Genomic DNA, 18,084 nt, shown 5'->3' with positions numbered 1-18,084 from the left:
ATTTCCGGCGCTGGCGCTTCTCCTTCCTGTTCCGGCGGCTCGGGGCCTGGAGCGGCGCATGCGCGTTTGTGGCGTGATGCGGGGCAGGGGGCGGGGCCTGGGCGCTTTTCCCTCCTCGGAGGGTCGCTCCTCCTCCGGACCTGTGAGGCGTCTGTCGTGGTGGTTAGGATTGTAGGTTTTTAATGGTAGATAGCTTTAATTCGTTTAATGGTGGGGTATTTCCTCCCTCATATATTTCTAAAGGGCGGGGTAGGAATAAAATATATTATAATTTTATTGGTGATTTGATTTGTAGAACACCCTTCATCTGGAGATCGCGGGGTGGGGGGGGTGGGGGTGTCACAACATAAAAATACAAAGTGAGGAAACAAAATACATAGCAAAAAACAAACCCCGATCCCTGCCTCCCTCCTTCTTCCCCAGGCCTATTTCGAAGGCCATCGCTGTCCCAGGTAGGAAGCTTTGGGCCTTGCAGGTCACGGCCTGTGCGCGCCTGAGCCTGTGGGCGGGGGGCTGCTCTAGTGCTGCCCACAGGACATCCAGGGAGGGAGCTCCCTCCAAGGGCTGCTCTGGAGGAAGAAGGTGGCCTGGCGCTTCCACCCAAGAGGTTCCAAATAAAAAGGGTGAACAATAAGCAGAGATAAGGTTTGTGCTTGGAAATGCATAATGCACCATCATGCACAGCTATGAGGCAGCTTCTTTTCCCCTGTAACCCCTCTGCCCAACAGTTTCCCCCTAGCCCTGTTCAGAGACCAGGCTTTGAGGAATGGTGGGGTCAGACGCGTAGGAAGCCGCTCCACCACCTGGAGCAGCAAACCTGACGTGCACCTAGGGGCGAGGCGTTGCTACGTAGCGTCGCGCGCTGCGTAGTGGGTTGCTGGCTGCAGCAGATCCCAGCACCGTCTGTATGGCGTTGGAGCGCCGGCACCGGCAAACCATGATCAAGCTGCGGAGCGAGGTTTTTTACTGCGCAGCTTGGGAGGCGCTGTTGCCCTGCTGCCCGGTATAAAGCCTTGCTCCTGCTCAGCACATGCTTTGCTTCTTCCTGCTCAGACGGGCAGAGGCGAGGGGCAGGCGCCTGAGCAGGAAGAAGCAAAGTGCGCGCCGAGCAGGAGCGAGGCTTTTTACCGGGCGTCGGGGCTCGACGGCTTGGGAGTCGCGGCGGGAGGGGCGCCAAGTGTCACCCCCCTGCAGGGTGGCACCCGGGGTGGCCCGCCCCCATCGCACCCCCTTGCCATGCGTCTGTGTGGATAGCACAGGGAGGAAGAATTCCACACTGCCATATACTTGCCATTTCTCTGTTGCAAATCCCTCAGCTTTGTACCAAATATGAGATCAAAAAACCTCATTTCTCACTGGATGTCAAATTCTGGCTTCAGCTTATGCACATATTTGTGTTTAAACCAGGCTCACTGATGCACTGAAAAGACCACGCAGCATGTTTGTGGTACCTACTGAAAATACAAGAGAGAACCAGAAATCCCTTCTAAAGTTTAGAAATTTTAGTTCACTGTACTAGTACTTATTCACTAAGAAAACCCAAACAGCAAATATTAGCAGACCACAAGCTGCAGTTTCAGAGTTTAGCAAAGTAGGCTTATATCTGTACCTACTGTAACGTGTTAACTTTCTGAGGAGATAAAAAGCTAGGTGTCACCGATCTGTCATCCTTGGGGACCAAATCCTATTCCCACTGGTGCAAGCATGTTTAGGATCCGGGGGCTCTAATTCCATTTGTTGGGTAGGATGTGAGAAAGGACAGTTGTACACATGTAGAATCTGTACTTGTGATTAGGAATGCTGGTGCAAGCAGGATTCTTGAGCACATGTACAATTCCTGCATGCATACATGCTTTGTACAGTCAGGGCCAGCATATGCAATCCCACTCCCCTCTGTGCACTAACTGACCTGCAAAGAAGTTTGTAAGAAGATAGCTTCTATGCTTGCTTCCTGATTAATACTATGCTTCCTAACTTGCACAGGAACAGCTGAAATAGAGGACTGGTTGCTGGCATTTTCAAGAGTCCTCTCTTGTTCTTTGGGGTTGGTCCACATTGGAATTTAGTGTGGGTTAGAATCTGATTGTGCCCCAATTTATATACTGTAGTGTCATCCACACAATGTCACTCTCATCTCATTGTTTTCTACCAGTAAAGTGTTTTTCTTCTTCTGGATTTGAAGATAATCCATAGGGCGGGGGGATGCATGTTCAATAAATTGGCAGTGGACCCTTTGTATAATCCCCCCCCCCCTCGGGTGGAACTGGCTTCTTAACAACTCCTCTTTCCACACCCTCTATTTCTGTCTTCTCATTCGTTTTCTGGCAGCTGTGTATCACTGGCAGTGCAGTAACCCTCACCCCCACTGTTAAACCCTTAGATTTGTGGATAAGATGAAATCTGATCTTACAAACTACCACTACAATCTTTCCCCAAACTTGTGCACACTGCTTGTTTCCTCATTTATGTCATATTGTGTATACTGTACTTCCTGAAATGGAGCAGCAGTGAGTACTTTTTTTAACAGTTAAACCCTCAGATTTGTGCATAAGCAGAAAGCTGAGGCATGACAGCAACACATATTCAATAAATCATACATCCTGGGCAGGACTTTTTTAAAAAAGGGGTGTGCTCACAGGCTGTACGTTACCTGTGCACATGCCCAGTTTGCCTTAGAATCGAGAGAATGATTGGGGTGTTCCAGTGGAATTTAGAAACAACTAGATGTGACATTGCTGGTAGACTGAATGCACTGGGGCGGGGGGAGGATATAAGTCTGAATTTGGACTGAAGGATTCAACTTTAAATGTACACAGATGTGGGTTGCCAAGATCAAATTTGAACCTAAAAACTGCAGATTGCAGTTTCAACCAAGCCTTTTCTTTCATTGCTAATGAAAAGACAATTAAAATTAATAAAAAAAATTCCTCCCAGTAGCACCTTAGAGACCAACTATGTTTGTCATAGGTATGAGCTTTCGTGTGCATGCACACTTCTTCAGATAAGTGTGCATGCACACAAAAGCTCATACCTATGACAAACTTAGTTGGTCTCTAAGGTGCTACTGGAAGGAATTTTTTTATTTTTTGTTTCGACTACATCAGACCAACATGGCTACCTACCTGTAACAATTAAAATTAAATTTAACTAGAAATTATAGTTTTAATTTTGCCATTATTAGTATGCCATCAATGCTAGATACATTTTAAGAAAACATGCAAGTAACATGTTAGTGTTTCAGCAACAGTTACAGTATATTGTCAGTCATGTCACTGAAAGGAAGAGGTTTCTGTATAAATTGAAAATATAGTCTGAGTTGTCAAACCTGAACTTTGGAGGTCCTACCCTGTTTTCTCTTAATAGTGTTTTACTGCATACACACCAGACATTAAAAACCCATTTCTGCCGCTCCAAAAAGGTCTCCAGAGCTCACTTTTAAGGGTTGCTGGAACTGCACCTTTGTAAGGGGTAAACTACAGTTCCCAGCATTCTTTGGAGCGGGGGTGCTTTAAATGTACGGTGTGTATTTTCAAAGCATTTTAATAAAAGCTCACATTTAACACTTGTGTGGTGTAGTGCAGGGGTCACCCATATGCTGCCCACCAGATACTGGGACACCCATCATGGCTAATGGTCGGGTGATGGAGTCCCAACAACACCTGGAAGGCTACTCTGCATGTACTGGTTAGAATTTCAGACTATGGCTAGGGAGTCCTAGGTTCAAATCTACATTCACTGAACCATGGAATTTACAAAGTGACTTTGAGACCATACACTATAGCCCAGTGCACATACACGCTGCATGAAGAGACAGGAATGGCTGCCCAATGCCCACCTAAGGTCCACACTTTGGGCGTGAAGGAAAGCCTGCAGGTGTAGACCTCCACTAGCGTAGGCTTTTCCTGTGCTCAGTAACTCTGTAAAATCAGTCTTGAAGAACACATGGAACATTTTTCTTTTTCTTTTTGCATTTACGGCCTACCTTTTCCTCTAAGGAGCTCAAGGAAGCGCACATGGTTCTCCCTCTCTTCCTTTAATCCCCACAACAACCCAGGTTAGGCTGAGAGGCAGCAACTGGCCCAGGGTCACCCAGTATAGTATAGTATAGTATAGTATAGTATAGTATAGTATAGTATAGTATAGTATAGTAATATAGTACAGTTGTACCTTGGTTCTTGAACGCCTTGCTACTTGTACGTATGATTCTAGAAGGTAGTGGCTCAGGAGCAGAGCACTGCATGCAAAAGGTCTGAGGCTGGATCCCTGGCATCTTGAGGGATAGTTAGAAGACTCCGTCTGAAATCCTGGAGAGCCATTGCTAATGTAGAAAATACTGAACTGGGTGGACCGATGGTCTGACAGGATAAGGCAGGCTTTTATGTTCCTAACTCTTTAACTGGACAATAGCCTAATCTCAATGTGAGGTAAACACACACAATTTGGCCTTTAAATTGGTTTTTGAAGCAGATGTGACTTCCTTTTGAACTCATCTGAATAGCAGACATTTCTTATACAATATGTCTACTGAAACAATAATTTCACTTTGATCAGCCACTGAAAATGTGCTTATAGTTGTACAACTTTTGACAATATTTTGTTACCTCCACATTATCAATGGGGTGGATCCTTTTCCAGTGCACTACTAATGATTGAAGCAAACCTAATAATACAATGCTAGGACACTTAATATAATTGAAGCAAGGAATCAAGTAACAGTTGAAGCTCAGTGTACAAGAATTTATATTGTCTCATTATTTGAAAGCTTTCTGCTGCAGCTATCTGATACCTCTTCAATAAGAATAGGCCTAATATTGCAAGCAGTAATTCTTGCCGCCTTTTGTTTAGCTCAATGGAGAACGCTGCGTATTACAAGTGTACAGTGTCTTCAATACACCAACTTATTCATTATTTCCAGTCATTTATATTGATAGAATGTTGAAATATGGATTCTGTAACTTACTGCATTGGAGGTTTTTTTAAAACTTGCTTTAGTCATGTTTTAGTTTTAAATTACCAACCTGTCCCATTTGGAGAATATGTAGGTGAATAAACTTTAAAACTGGGAGACAATAAGATATTGTGAGCATATCATATAATCTTAAACCTAGTTACTATAAGTGAGGCCATTGGATTTGGGTTCATGAGAGAAGACATGAGAGACCTTAAAAGTTATATTCCACTGACTACATTTTTATTTCTTTAATAAAAAAATGTATAATGCTTAGTTAACAGTAAACCTCAAAGTGCGTTACAAAAAAAGTTAATTAAAACACTCAACTAAAGCAAACATTAAAAACAAACTTACATATTTTTTCAAATTAAATATACATAAACCAGGGATTTAGAAACATTAATATATAATAAAATTAAATGTTCAAAGTCACATGCCTGGATATGCTTGCTGAAACAAAAATGGTTTTAGCAGGTGCTGCAAACAACAGCAAAGGGACTGCACCACATTTATGAGCAGAGAGTTCCCAAGAGCAGATGCTGTGAAGTTTCAATTGGTTGCAAGCATGGAACAAACTCTATACTGTACAGTACTTGTAACAGTGACAGTGATCCAGTGGGCACATATCGGGTAAGGCTATCCTTCAAGCCAAGTGGTTCCAAGCTAGTGTGAGTTTTATATGCTAATAGTAACACGTTGAATTTGGTCAAGTGCAGTCAGTGCAGATCTCCAAGCAGAGTTGTAATATGTTGACAGGGTCTCTGTGGCAACCATGTTGCAGCATTCTGCACTTGCTGTAGTTTTCAGACCAAGCACAACACACACAGAGTGTGGCGTGGCAAGTTACCAATGCCTGGACTATGAGGGTCAATCTCTCCTGATTCTTGAACAGCTCTAGCTAGCCCACCAGCCAGGAATGATGAAAGGAGCTCCTTACGGCCAATGCCACCTGGGTCTCCCATGACAAAGCTGGGTGCAGAAGCACTCGCAGGTGTGAACTAGGCAGCCCATTCCATGCTGAATTGATTTGCTGCAAATATCATTAAAGGCCAGTACCTGGAGGAAGGTCTTCATGAGGAAAGCCAGCTGCTTTGGTGTCCATGCTATTAAAATATTGATGCAAAGCTCAACTAAACTGAATGTAAGGATCCCACGCCTCACACTGATACACCAAGCGGGTGGGGGACATGCCTTAAAATACGACAGCTGCAAATACTTCATGTCTATTCTTCCTCCACTGAATATAGGGTATTGGCTAAATAAATCACTCGTCCATCAGCTTCTGGCAGCAATATCCAGAATGAGAGTCTTGTGGCATCTTTGTGACTCACTGTAGATTTTCCTTGGATCCCTCCCCCTTGCAGAGAACACAGAGTGTACATGCACTGTGCAGTATTTACGCTGTGGAAAAAGGATGCACAATTGGCTGTAAACCCCGCATGGATGTAAAACTATCTTGTGAACACTGTAGGCATTTGACTCTTAACAGTTGCTGCTGGTCAAGCACTCAATAACCACGACTCCTTTCAGGAAGAGAGCTTGACTTGCATTAAAAAACTGCAATTGCTGCACAGAGGCTTCCACAACAACCAACAGAGGGTTAGCAAATACTGCTTCATTGACTACAATCCCTTCTCCAAAAGGAAGGTCCCTAATGCAGACAGCAGAGGCATAATCTGTGGGAGAGGGAGGCTGATCACTGATGCACTGAAGTGATGTATGTATGTCACTCATTCATTCATTCACCAGCATCTTCTGAAGACCTTTGCAGCTGCAGGGACTTGGCTCTACATAAAGGGCATGTGGGCACCAGGCCTGCTAGGAGGCCATGGAGGTGTGGCCAAGTTCTGTTTTTATCCCTCTTGGGCTCCTTGTGTTGAGGGCATCTCCTTCTCTATGACAATTCCCCTTACAACTTCCATCCTGAGCCAGCCAGGACTGCAGAAGCCATGACACCCCTTTTGACAGTCCTGGGTCTCTCTGGGTCAACATGGTCAAACACGGAGTAATCTGGAGCTATCTCAACCCGATCCAGCTAAATCCCAGATGGACTTGAATCAAGGTGATTCAGTTCAGGATCCAATATTTGTCCATGTCTGATACACAGCCTTAATAACACCCACACCCACACACTCCTTTCCAAACTTCTCAGATGTTATTTCTGCTTCAAACCTTTAGCCTTTGAGTTCCCTCACAATCAGCTGTAGTTGCTCAGGACAACTTGCATAACTGGGATTAACCCTTGTCAGTCCCCTCCTTCCAACTCAAAACAGGAAGTCTCTTTATGCCTAGCATAGACAGTATGTATCAGGGGTGAGAGTGCCAAGAAAAACACAATTCCCATCAAGTATCTGCACCAACAAGTTTCCAGGCTCATAACATCCATTGCTATATAAAAAAAATTACATGTCCTAGAATAGAGGTTCCCAAATTTATTTGGCCTACTGACCCCTTTTCAGAAAAAAACAACTTACCACCCCCTTTAAGTCAACAAACAGAAAGATACAGTGACAAATTTGCACGCTTTTATGCACCTACGGTATATTTCTACCTACGTCTTGTTTCATTCTAAAGAAAGATGTCATAAATAAGACACCTTGAAGCTTGAACTCTTATGTTACATTGGTAAGTGTCATTACACAACAGATGAAACAGGTACAGTTTTTTTTAAAAAAATCTTTTTTCTTTATGTTTTCACTGGCCACTTATTTTTATTCAGCCCCCCCCCCCATTGCACCCGAGGCTACTATGCCACCCCTGGATTCTTCCAGCACCCCCAGGGGGCAGCATCGCCCACTTTGGGAAACATTGGGCTAGAATATATTTGAAGAGGGCTTCCCTCTCTTCTCAGCGTATGAAGCTTTTTAATTTTATCAGCTATGAAACACATTTAAATAATGATGATTATTTAACTTCTCCCAATTACCCCAAGCCTTATCCATAAAAGAAAACAAAAAATGCTAAACGAAAACGACAGGAGACTTGCTCACACAAAAGGCAAGTCAGTGAAAGAAAAGACAGGCAAGCAGAACGGCTGGCCAGTCTAGCCCCCTTGCTGTAGGGCCTGATGCTAAAAGTGGCCCTCAAGGAAACAACTCTTCGCACGCTCAGAAAACACAATATAGCCTAATTTTCTTCTGTGGCTGTATGCTACCTTAACTCCTGTGTCCTGATTGGCTGGTTTGCCATCAGGAGAAGATGAGAGAGTGGAGGTCCAAGGTATCCAAGGCCCTAGAAAAATGCAAAAAATGTTCATGTGATTTTCATGCCTGGAGATGGATGGAAGAAATCTCGGGGCCACAGCAATATAGTTTGCTTGAGTGGTGTAAGAGCTAATTGCCCAGAGAATGGGAGAGTGACAGAAATATTTCCAGCAGTCTCTCTATGTTCAAATTGAAGGCTAAGAACGTGTGTGGGACAGGAACGTGTTTCGTGTTCAAATTTCGGAGAAAACTTAAAATAATTGCTTGAGGTTTCACTTGGCAGGCAGGGACCCAGGTTGCCCTATTAGAGCAGCTTCCACTGAGCACAGGACTTACTTTTTAAAAAAGCAAAGTGAAAAATATCAAATTTCAGAATAAATTTCAACCCGACAATTTATTAATGTATTGATTTTTATTAATAATGTTTATAGTATAATTATAAATCACAATGTGGGCATGTGGAAAGGAATGAGATCCAACTTGGGGAACTGGTAGCATTTGACTTGCAGGAAACAACAGCCCTTCAAGGCCTGTTTTTATGGATGAGGTACACATCTTAATCAGGTGGTCTACCTAGTTGAATTATTTCAATTTAAAAATGCAGTGGCAAATTACCTATAGGCTGGAAACTCAGCCATTCCTCATTTTGGTTCATTAAAAGATAACAAGAAAGAGCCCCAGATGACAGATTGGTCAGCTTCATGGGCATGGCTGTTAATACAGATATTGTTGCATTCAGCTAACATTTGTTCACTGTAGACCTTGAGGAATTAATTCCAATGGGTCTGCTCTGAGGAAAAGTTAGCTGAGTGCAACTCATAGCCAGAATCTCTTCACTCAGATCCACAGGAACAGCTGAGATTTAAGAAATGGGCAAAGATCAGTGTTTTTGTTTCGTGCCATTTCACCTCAAAATATGCAACTGCTTTCTGCATTGTTCATTATGTGGCATTTGTAGATTTCTCAGTGGTCATAGATTTCACATAATTTAACCATACAGTTAAAAATGTTTCATTCAGTATACTGGTAGGTGGTATTAAATTTCACGTTCAGTATGACAGATGCCTTATTAAAGCCCCCCGTAACTGGAATTTTGTTGCCAATTCTAAGCTCTTATGAGATCATAAAAATTAGGTGTTGGTAACTAGACAGTTATCTTAATACCCAGTACCTGAAATTTCCCAAACATATGCTTTTATAACGCTGTGAAAATCATAGAATCATGGAGTTGGAAGAGACCACAAGGGCCATCCAGTCCAACCCCCTTCCAAGAAGGAAACACCATCAAAGCATTCCTGACAGATGGCTGTCAAGCTTCTGCTTAAACACCGCCAAAAAAGGAGACTCCACCACACTCCTTGGCAGCAAATTCCACTGCCGAATAGCTCTTACTGTCAGGAAGTTCTTCCTAATGTTTAGGTGGAATATTCTTTCTTGTAGTTTGAATCCATTGCTCCGTGTTTCCTCAAAAAACAAACAAACAAACAAACACAGACTATGGCTTATCTTCAGGGGATGTCTTGTTTTTTTTCCTCCTGCCGCGGCCGGCATTGCTGCTGCGCCTATCACTATGTCTTATTTTCGGGGTATGGCTTATATTCCTTGAGTACTTAAAAATCCTTCTATGGCTTATTTTATGACTACGTTTTAAAATAGGGGAAACAGGGTATATATACCTTGAGGAAATCTGGATTAGAGTCCTTTAAGGTGGTTGAAACCTGTTTTTGTATGCCTACATTGCAGAAAACCTCCCAAACTGCAAGAAATTGGGTTTCAGTGTCCCCATAGCAAATTTCACACCTTTGTGCAGATAGAACTAAATTGAATGGGGCAATCTGCACATTTACTCAGAAGGAATTCCAGGTGTGTTAAATGGGGCATAGGATCACAACCTTACTGGTGCAGGACAACTGGTATAAAGTCTTGTCTATACTTCATACAACGCTTCATGGCTGTGCTCTGCTGTTTGGATGCAGTTTCAGGAACAGGCCCCCAGCCCCATCTTTAAAGATGTATATCTTAGAAGTCTGTTGAAAGATGAAAATAGTTGCTGTAGGTGTGTCTGAGAGTTTGCACATGCCCAATTTTAATTTTACTCATTCTTTAAATAGTAGGTCCGTGGCTCAAACAAACCACAATCCCCACCTTGGACAATGCGAAGTCGGAGATTGTGGTTTCTTCCTGTTGAAAGTGGGACGTCTCTGTGTGTTCACAGTAAACCATGAATTGTGGTTTATTGTGATGCGTGAATGCAGCTAGTGTGTTCTGAGAAAGTTTGAGGGTATTTTTTTTAAGCCTTAAAAGTGTGCTTTGTTAAAAAAAGAAAAGAAAAAAGGCAGAAGGTTTTGTACTTACCCCTGCCAGCATGGAGACATTTCCAGTTGGCAGTGTAACTGGCTAGACTTGCTCTTGAATATTCTGAAGGCTTTTCCCCGTGAACAAGACAGTTAGTTCCAATATAGCAGCAGTGGGATGATGTTCAGTCGGTGCAGTTAAGACAAAAGGCATGATGCTGAAATGGTCTTGCATGGGTTTCATCCAATCTTCATAGGCATTTTTAACACCCAAGGCTTCCGCAGATCCTGTCAATCAAACTTTGTCTGAAATTAAGCCAAGTCTGAATTCAGAGGAGATAAGAAAACTATGCTTCATCCATTTGTTCTGAATTTGAAGGGAGGGTACAGTGGGGGAAATCTGCCTGGCCACCCCTCCCCACATGCTGATAAAAGGAAAGGAAAGGAAAAAGCCACATTTGTCAGTCACAAAATGATCAGCACCATCAAAATGATGCCCTACAGGTTTTCCGCCAAAGGAAAACTGTCAAAACATGGGGAGGTCCTCTGAATGGGTTAGGGTGGGACTTTATCAGCCAGGGGGCAGAGCCAGACGACTCTCTCGCTGTTCCTGTCCTTGGATTATGCCATATGGAGCAGAGGGAAGCGCCAAGGGAGAGAAAAACAGCACCATGCAACAGGAGAGGGTATGTGCTGCCTTCCAGAAGGTTTCAGGTTTTGTCTTTTCTGTCTCACGCATCAAATCAGGAGGATGTCTTAGCAGCTGCCGCCTTTCCATACAAAGATCTGTTGCACGCTATCAGACATATGCCGGAGTATTCCAGCCAGTTTGCTTATTTGCTTTAAGGATTTGAGCAAGCAACATTTCTATTTGCTGGCTTATAAATTCATTCTGAAATATTAAAAGTGAGGGTAGAAAAGTTAAATGCAGTCACTGGACAACTGAGAAAATACTGATGCAACAGCTTTGTTGGAAATATTGAATGTGTAAGCCATATTCAAAGTTTGTACAAAGAGAGCTATTCAGAAGTTTAGAACCTCTCAAAATAGCGAAATCTGGGAATGGGCATATTTTGAAAAGGAATTTAAAACCCTGCATTCAAATGCGGGAAGGATAGACATGGTATAGATACAGTTGTGAAATTGCTCGGTGTTGAAGCAGCAATTATGAAGACTGACTTGATGACAATATAATGACAATGCTTCCTTATGGTTCTTTTTATGTGAATTGTCCAAGTCTTACACACACACACACACACACACACACACACACACACACACACACCATTTCTTTCTTTTTGGGAATACAGTATGTCTAAAGACTAACTTTCTCAGATATAAAATACCGTAAATTCCTGAAGTAACAAAAGGCAGTTCTCAATGCTTTTTTTTGGGGGGGGGGGTTAACTGGTTATCCAGGCCAAACATTGAGGCAGTGAGTGCATTAACATTTGCCATGTGCCTAATCTTGTATTAAGCTGTTGTAAAAGATTAAAAGGTTCCATTTGCACTAGGTTTGCGGGAGTTTCCTACCTTCATTGGAACTAAGGCTTAAAATCTGACTGGAAAAAATGTAAAGGATATGGACTGCAAGAAACCAAAAGAACAATCATTAAGGTTTCTCTCCACCCCATCCCCATAATTGAGTTCACATAGATAAGAGAAATAATTAATTACAAAATGCCTAAAGTTATATATGCACTTTAAAGTGTAACTTTTCAATAATTCATAGATGGAGGCCTTGTCCTTTCAAAGCGTTATCTTGTCAGCTGTAACGCAGTCTCAGTACTGGGTTTTCCAAATACAACTGGGTATACTCTGGATGTCAGACATATTAGCCAAAAATGCTAATATAAAATTTAAAATGACTGGTGCCAACTTTGCAACTATTTGGTTCCAGATCAAAACTTGCCTTTTTGGCTGAGCATTTTAAAGTTAATAGTTTAGTCTATTCTGATTGTTCGTCTTTTTGTTTATTATATTGTATTTGTGGGGTGGTGGTGTTGCTTTTATTTATGCCTATTATATACTGGCCTGGTATCCACATGGGGGAAGAACAGTCTAGAAATGTTTTTAATAAAACAATAAATAAAAGGAAAAAAGCATCTGAGCAGTTCTGACTTCTCCTTTAACACTGGGTCTATTTCATACAAATCCAGGTTTGCCACAGAATGTCCATTCAACAAGGAGCTGCAACTAATTCCATTTCTTCAGAATATGTTTGCTCCATTCACTTTTCACTTTCCAATGTGCACTTAAGCACCTTTGCTAAACTCTCTTATAGACAAAACTTTTAGGTGAATTTTGAAATAAATAATGTGGTTGTCGCAAATGATTCCTGGAACTTTCTTATGGGCCACTGTCAGCGTTTCAAAACCTTAAGCAATGTGTTGGTTTGTTACAAATGGTGCCATGACTAGTCTATAAATAACACTCAAGTCATGCTTCTGACTTGCTTTGCTACATAGTGACTCTTTAATTGCTTTCCTCCTTCAGAGCCTTTATCTATTACTTGAGACTTCCATTATCTAAACATCTTCTTGTGATTTAATTTCAGAATCCTGGTAACAGGTGACATACTGGCTGCACACAGCGGTGTTGTTCCACAATAATGTTTGACTTCTTACTGGGTGGCTGGAGAATGCCAAAGGCAGAGAAGATATACAATACCTTTTATAATTTTAAATATTGATCAAGGTGAGCAATACACCTACTTCATTACAGAATGTCTTACGGTAATGGTGAAACTGGTGGGCACCCAATGTATAACCTTTGCAGTAGAGTTCAGCATTCTGACTCCCAAGTGGGGAACCTGAATGGACACAGGAAATCTGCAACCTTTTTGGAAGTGCGAGCAAACTTAAACAATATGCAGTACTCTTCTGTGGCACTTGATCCCGATCCTTTGGTGACTATTGGATCAAAAATTTATTCGAACTCTGAAGAAGAAGATCCACATGATCCTGCTTTCCAGATAAACAACGAATCCATGACAGGAAGTGAGGTACACCGGGCCTACCCTACGAAATGCTTTTATGGCCCATACTTGACCAAAACTAGTATGCAGGGAGACGTGTACAACTTTCTGGAACGGCCCAGTGGATGGAAGTGTTTCATTTATCACTTTGCAGTGTAAGTACCTTTTTTCCCCTCTCCATATGACTATTGTCGTGTTGTGAACCTGCACTTTTTTGATTTCACAGAAAGTGAACTATTGCGCTTAAGATGCAAATACATTTCCTGGGAGTGTGGATCAAATAAAATGCTAGCACCAGAACAAACCAGGAGTATGTGAATCCACCCGCCCACCCACCTGATTCCGCCCCCCCCCAATAATCTTACCTAACTCTTGAATTCCCTCAGAATTCTTTAAGTGTTCTGCCAGATGATGACTTCTCAAAATCACATGGAATTTCTTTTATGCAACATTTTGATAGGCCATTCCAGAACACTTTAACTTAAAGATGTCTCTGTTGGGAGCTTGTGTGATGGTTAAGAATACAATAGACTGAAAGACTCTGAAAGACAAATCTTACTTGATTTTAACTTACCAGTTGGTCTTAGTTAAGCTGATGTTTTTTCAGTCTTAGCAGATATACATACATACGCTCCATCTACAATGTCAGACGGTTGTAAGGAATATTGGGAGAATGGGCATGGAACACTCTCAGACTCAGAAAGCACCCAAGCAGCAGAAATGGCTAATCTACCTTTTCTTTAGACGTGATTGACCCTTGCTTTACCAAGGCTTGCTAATATTATGATTTTATTTCTTTATTTTGCCCTTCATATTTTTTTATAATGATGGGGAATCAGCTAGCATTAATTTTAATAGGAACTGATTCCATGTAATTGTAGTGTCAGCTCTCTCTCTACATAGGTGCCTTTACACAGCTACCTGCTGCAAATGCTATTTGGATGACTAATGTGGTCCAGAAGATCCTAGGCTGCGCACACACTACAGTTTAGTGTGCATTCAGTGCATACTGTGTGCTTGGCTTTTTAAAATTATTATTCTACACGAGACTTCAACCCCAATGCAGAGACATCCTGTTTTTTTCTGATGACTTGATGTGTTTCCCCCCCAGGAACCAGGTTTGATGTGAAAATAGATTTTAAGCCTAAATAAATTCACACTTCAGCCCATGTGTGTACAAGAGAAAGAGCATGTGAAGAGTACACTTTTTGCTGTGGCTCCCCTCATGGTGATGTTGGGGTGCATGTGTAGCGCTGCAGAGAATTGCACTTCCTTTATGCTTCTCAGGAAGCACTTAGCTTCTAATTGATCATTCGCTTCCACATTTACCTTAGTTTATGCTTTATCAGTGGGTTACTGCTAGGCTGGCGGACACACTTTTGGGGGGGGTGAAAGTATCGTGTATCAGAAAACTTGTTTCTGAAAAAAATTAAAAACTGCTTGGCTGCACACAAGCAAGCAAACCCCGCCTGCAATGGTTTCCTGAACTCGGAGAGAGTAGGCTACTTACTGCTGGGGCTCAAAGGGACACATTATTTTTTTTTAAAAAAAAAGGTTAAAAGTTAACCTGCAGTTGGGTGATAGTCTGGCATACCATACTGGAAAACTTGTATAACAACAACAACAACAACAACAACAACAACAACGCACACACAAGGTAAATAAATACCTGCACACATGCCTACAGTGGGGCGTGGAAACACAGGGGGAGGAGTTGAGAACGCAGGTGTGGGGGTTAGTGCTAATTATATGTTTCTGTGTTTTTATACTGCAAACCACCCTGTTATCCTTGGATGAAAGGCTGTATATAAATTTAATTGGTGATGGTGATGATATGGCTGCTCCTTCAGCTATCAGTGTAATGCACAGATATGGACAAACTATAGAGTGTGCCCTTTGTGTGTGCCCACAGCCCTACTTTCAATCCCAGCGTGATGCAGTTAAAGGGATCTAGGGTGCCTCTGTGTCCTGCTGCACAGAGACATCTCTCTGTCTTGAAGGGCTACTGGACTGTCCAATCCAGCATGAGTTCTAATGTTGTTTATGTGAGATTTCATGGCTTAAGAGTCCAGGAGCTAAAATTTAGTTAGCTTCTGTTCTTTGCGTTCTTCCTTAGAAATGTGGCCTAAGAAATCAGACAGTGTGTTTATGAGGCTAAGAAGACAACAGTAATGTTGATTCTACAAAGGAGCTGGCATGCCACAAGGAAGACAGTAATTGTCTCACACAGGGCAGCTTAATGGAGATAGCAGAGAGGGAATTGTGTTTGGTGGCCTGGAAGGGTCAGTACTGCTCCACAATTGTCATAATTTCTCCCTCTGTCAGAATTCTCTCAGATCTTCAGTGCCAGCTTCCAGCTCAGCAAACCTACTGGTACTTGATAGCAAAACAAATGGTCTGAGGAATTGTACCCTAAAGCATCTCCTGCAGAAGTCATTTTCATGTCGTTCTTGTTTTTAGTCTTAGACCATTTGAGTAAATCAACATTCATAGAATCTAGTCCAACCCCCTCCAATGCAGGAATCTTAGCTAAAGCATCCATGACAGATGGCTACCCAATCTCTGCTTAAAAACCTCCAAGGAAGGAGAATCCACAACCTCCCAAGGGAGACTGTTCCACTGTCAGAAAAGAGCATCAGCTCTTTTTTTTTTTTTTTGCTGCAGCATCACAAGGTTGACTCATGTCCAACCAAAATATGTTGCCAAAATATATTTTACATTGCCAAAATATATTTTACACTAAGCTGGACATAATTTAATTAGGCATTATTAACTTATTCTTTACTTCTAATCAGACTCATGGGATGCTAAATATGATGGAGTTTTTTCAAGTACACACAAACAATATTTGCATATGTTGCATTTTAACCAATGTTATGGTTTGTTTGTTTGTTTGTTTGTTTTTAATGGAGAAAGTATTTGAGTCTCATGGTTTCTCAGGGTTTTTTTTAAAGTATTCTTTATTGTTTTAATTGTAAAATCTACAGCTCTGTCAAAAACACCCAAGGATAAAATGTCCCTTCATGCTCATTTGAAAGACCTTTATACATTCTAATAGTTTCTCATGAGCTGAGTACCAACAATACATCATTTTATAAAAGTTCTTTTTTAAATAATAACACAGTGTAAATTTTAACCCTTTAGTCCACATATACTCCAACTGTTCCATCTGTATATTAGAAGCAATTTTTGCCCATTTAATCATACATTATTAAACTTGCTCTTCTGTTTTAAATTTCAACAAACATTTAAACATTTTCACAATAACATGTTATCATCTGTGCACTGTTGAAATTAAAAGACCATATTTCCTTGCTCTGTACAAAAAATATTTTTATCTAATTCAACCCTCTCTGCTAATTGCATATAAGAAAACCACTGAATATTATAACTTTTCACCATTAGTTCTTCCCTTGTTTTAATTTTATAGTCTCCTTGATGCAATTCTAATAATTATTGGTATGTTGTCCAATTCTCTTTGCCTATCATCTCTTTTCTGTAGAAGGCTTCTTGTGATAAAGGTGTCTTTTGGTACAACCCAAGTTTATATTTATTCTTAATATGGCACATATCCTTTTAATTTCTGTCCATGTCTTAACATAATTATTTTGAAACAACATACAATCATCAGCAAAGGCCCATAATGCAACAGTTTTCATTTTCCACATCTTCATTCAGAAGGCATATTCAGAAATGTTAATAAAAAAATTCCTTCAGTAGCACCTTAAAGACCAACTAAGTTTTTATTTTGGTATGAGCTTTCGTGTGCATGCACACTTCTTCAGATACACTAGAAACAGAAGCAACCAGACCCTTATATATATTCAGAGGGTGGGGTGGGGGTGATGGGAATGGGTGATGGGCTGTAAGAGTGGTAAACCTGTTGATGGCTGTTAACGACTGCTGATTACTGCAATAGGTCCTGCGGGGGGGGGGGGCAAGGGCTGAGGCTAAAGAAAGCTTGATCATGCATAATGAGATAAGAATCCTATGTCTTTATTCATCCCAGGTGGCTCCGTGGTTTTAAGCTTGGTAATGATTTCCAATTAAGCAATTTCTCTTTCTAGTCTGTTTCTGAAATTTTTCTGTAATAAAACAGCTGCTTTGAGATCTTGTATAGAATGGCCTGGGAGACTGAAGTGTTCTCCTACTGGTTTTTCTGTCTTGTGGTTCCTGATGTCAGATTTGTGTCCATTTATCCTTTGGCGTAGGGTTTGGCCTGTTTGTCCAATATAGAGAGCTGAAGGGCACTGTTGGCACTGTTAGAACATTGTGTATGCCATCAAATGCCAACAGTGCCCTTCAGCTCTCTATATTGGACAAACAGGCCAAACCCTACACCGGGGTGTGTGTGTGTGTGTTAAATAGTGAAGCCCCACAGCCCCGTAGCAACAGATGCCACGTTCCGAAGCACCCAAGCTGTTCAGTTCCATAAAAAACCCAGGAAGTGGCAAGGGGAAGGTAGGGGATTGTAAATCGAGGGGGGGGATTGGCCACTGCAAATATCCGAGGACTTAACTGGGGAGAGAAAGTGCATGGTTGTTGTGTTTTTTTAAAGACGCAGAGGCTTGCAATCAGTCATAGTATGAAGCCTAGGTTAAAAGGGGCACGACTGCCCTTACTTAAAATGGCCGCTGGAGCCTCACATGTGACACAACG

The 18,084-nt window shown here is 41.7% G+C and overlaps 1 protein-coding gene across 1 annotated transcript in view; it reads left to right on the top strand.

The window, feature by feature from the left end:
* Positions 1 to 13,173: 13,173 nt before the first annotated feature.
* The window catches only part of LOC118096523 (potassium voltage-gated channel subfamily KQT member 1-like), a 265,503-nt gene continuing 260,592 nt past the window's right edge, over positions 13,174 to 18,084 (top strand). The window contains exon 1 of the mRNA XM_035138468.2: positions 13,174 to 13,580. Within this exon, the coding sequence (XP_034994359.1) occupies positions 13,174 to 13,580 (407 nt within the window). The remainder of the gene's footprint in view (positions 13,581 to 18,084) is intronic.

This window comes from Zootoca vivipara, chromosome 5, assembly GCF_963506605.1.
Source record: "Zootoca vivipara chromosome 5, rZooViv1.1, whole genome shotgun sequence".
Classification (NCBI taxonomy): Eukaryota; Metazoa; Chordata; class Lepidosauria; order Squamata; family Lacertidae; genus Zootoca; species Zootoca vivipara.
The sequence above is the reverse complement of the archived record's forward strand: the minus strand, read 5'-3'. Positions and strand labels throughout refer to the sequence as shown.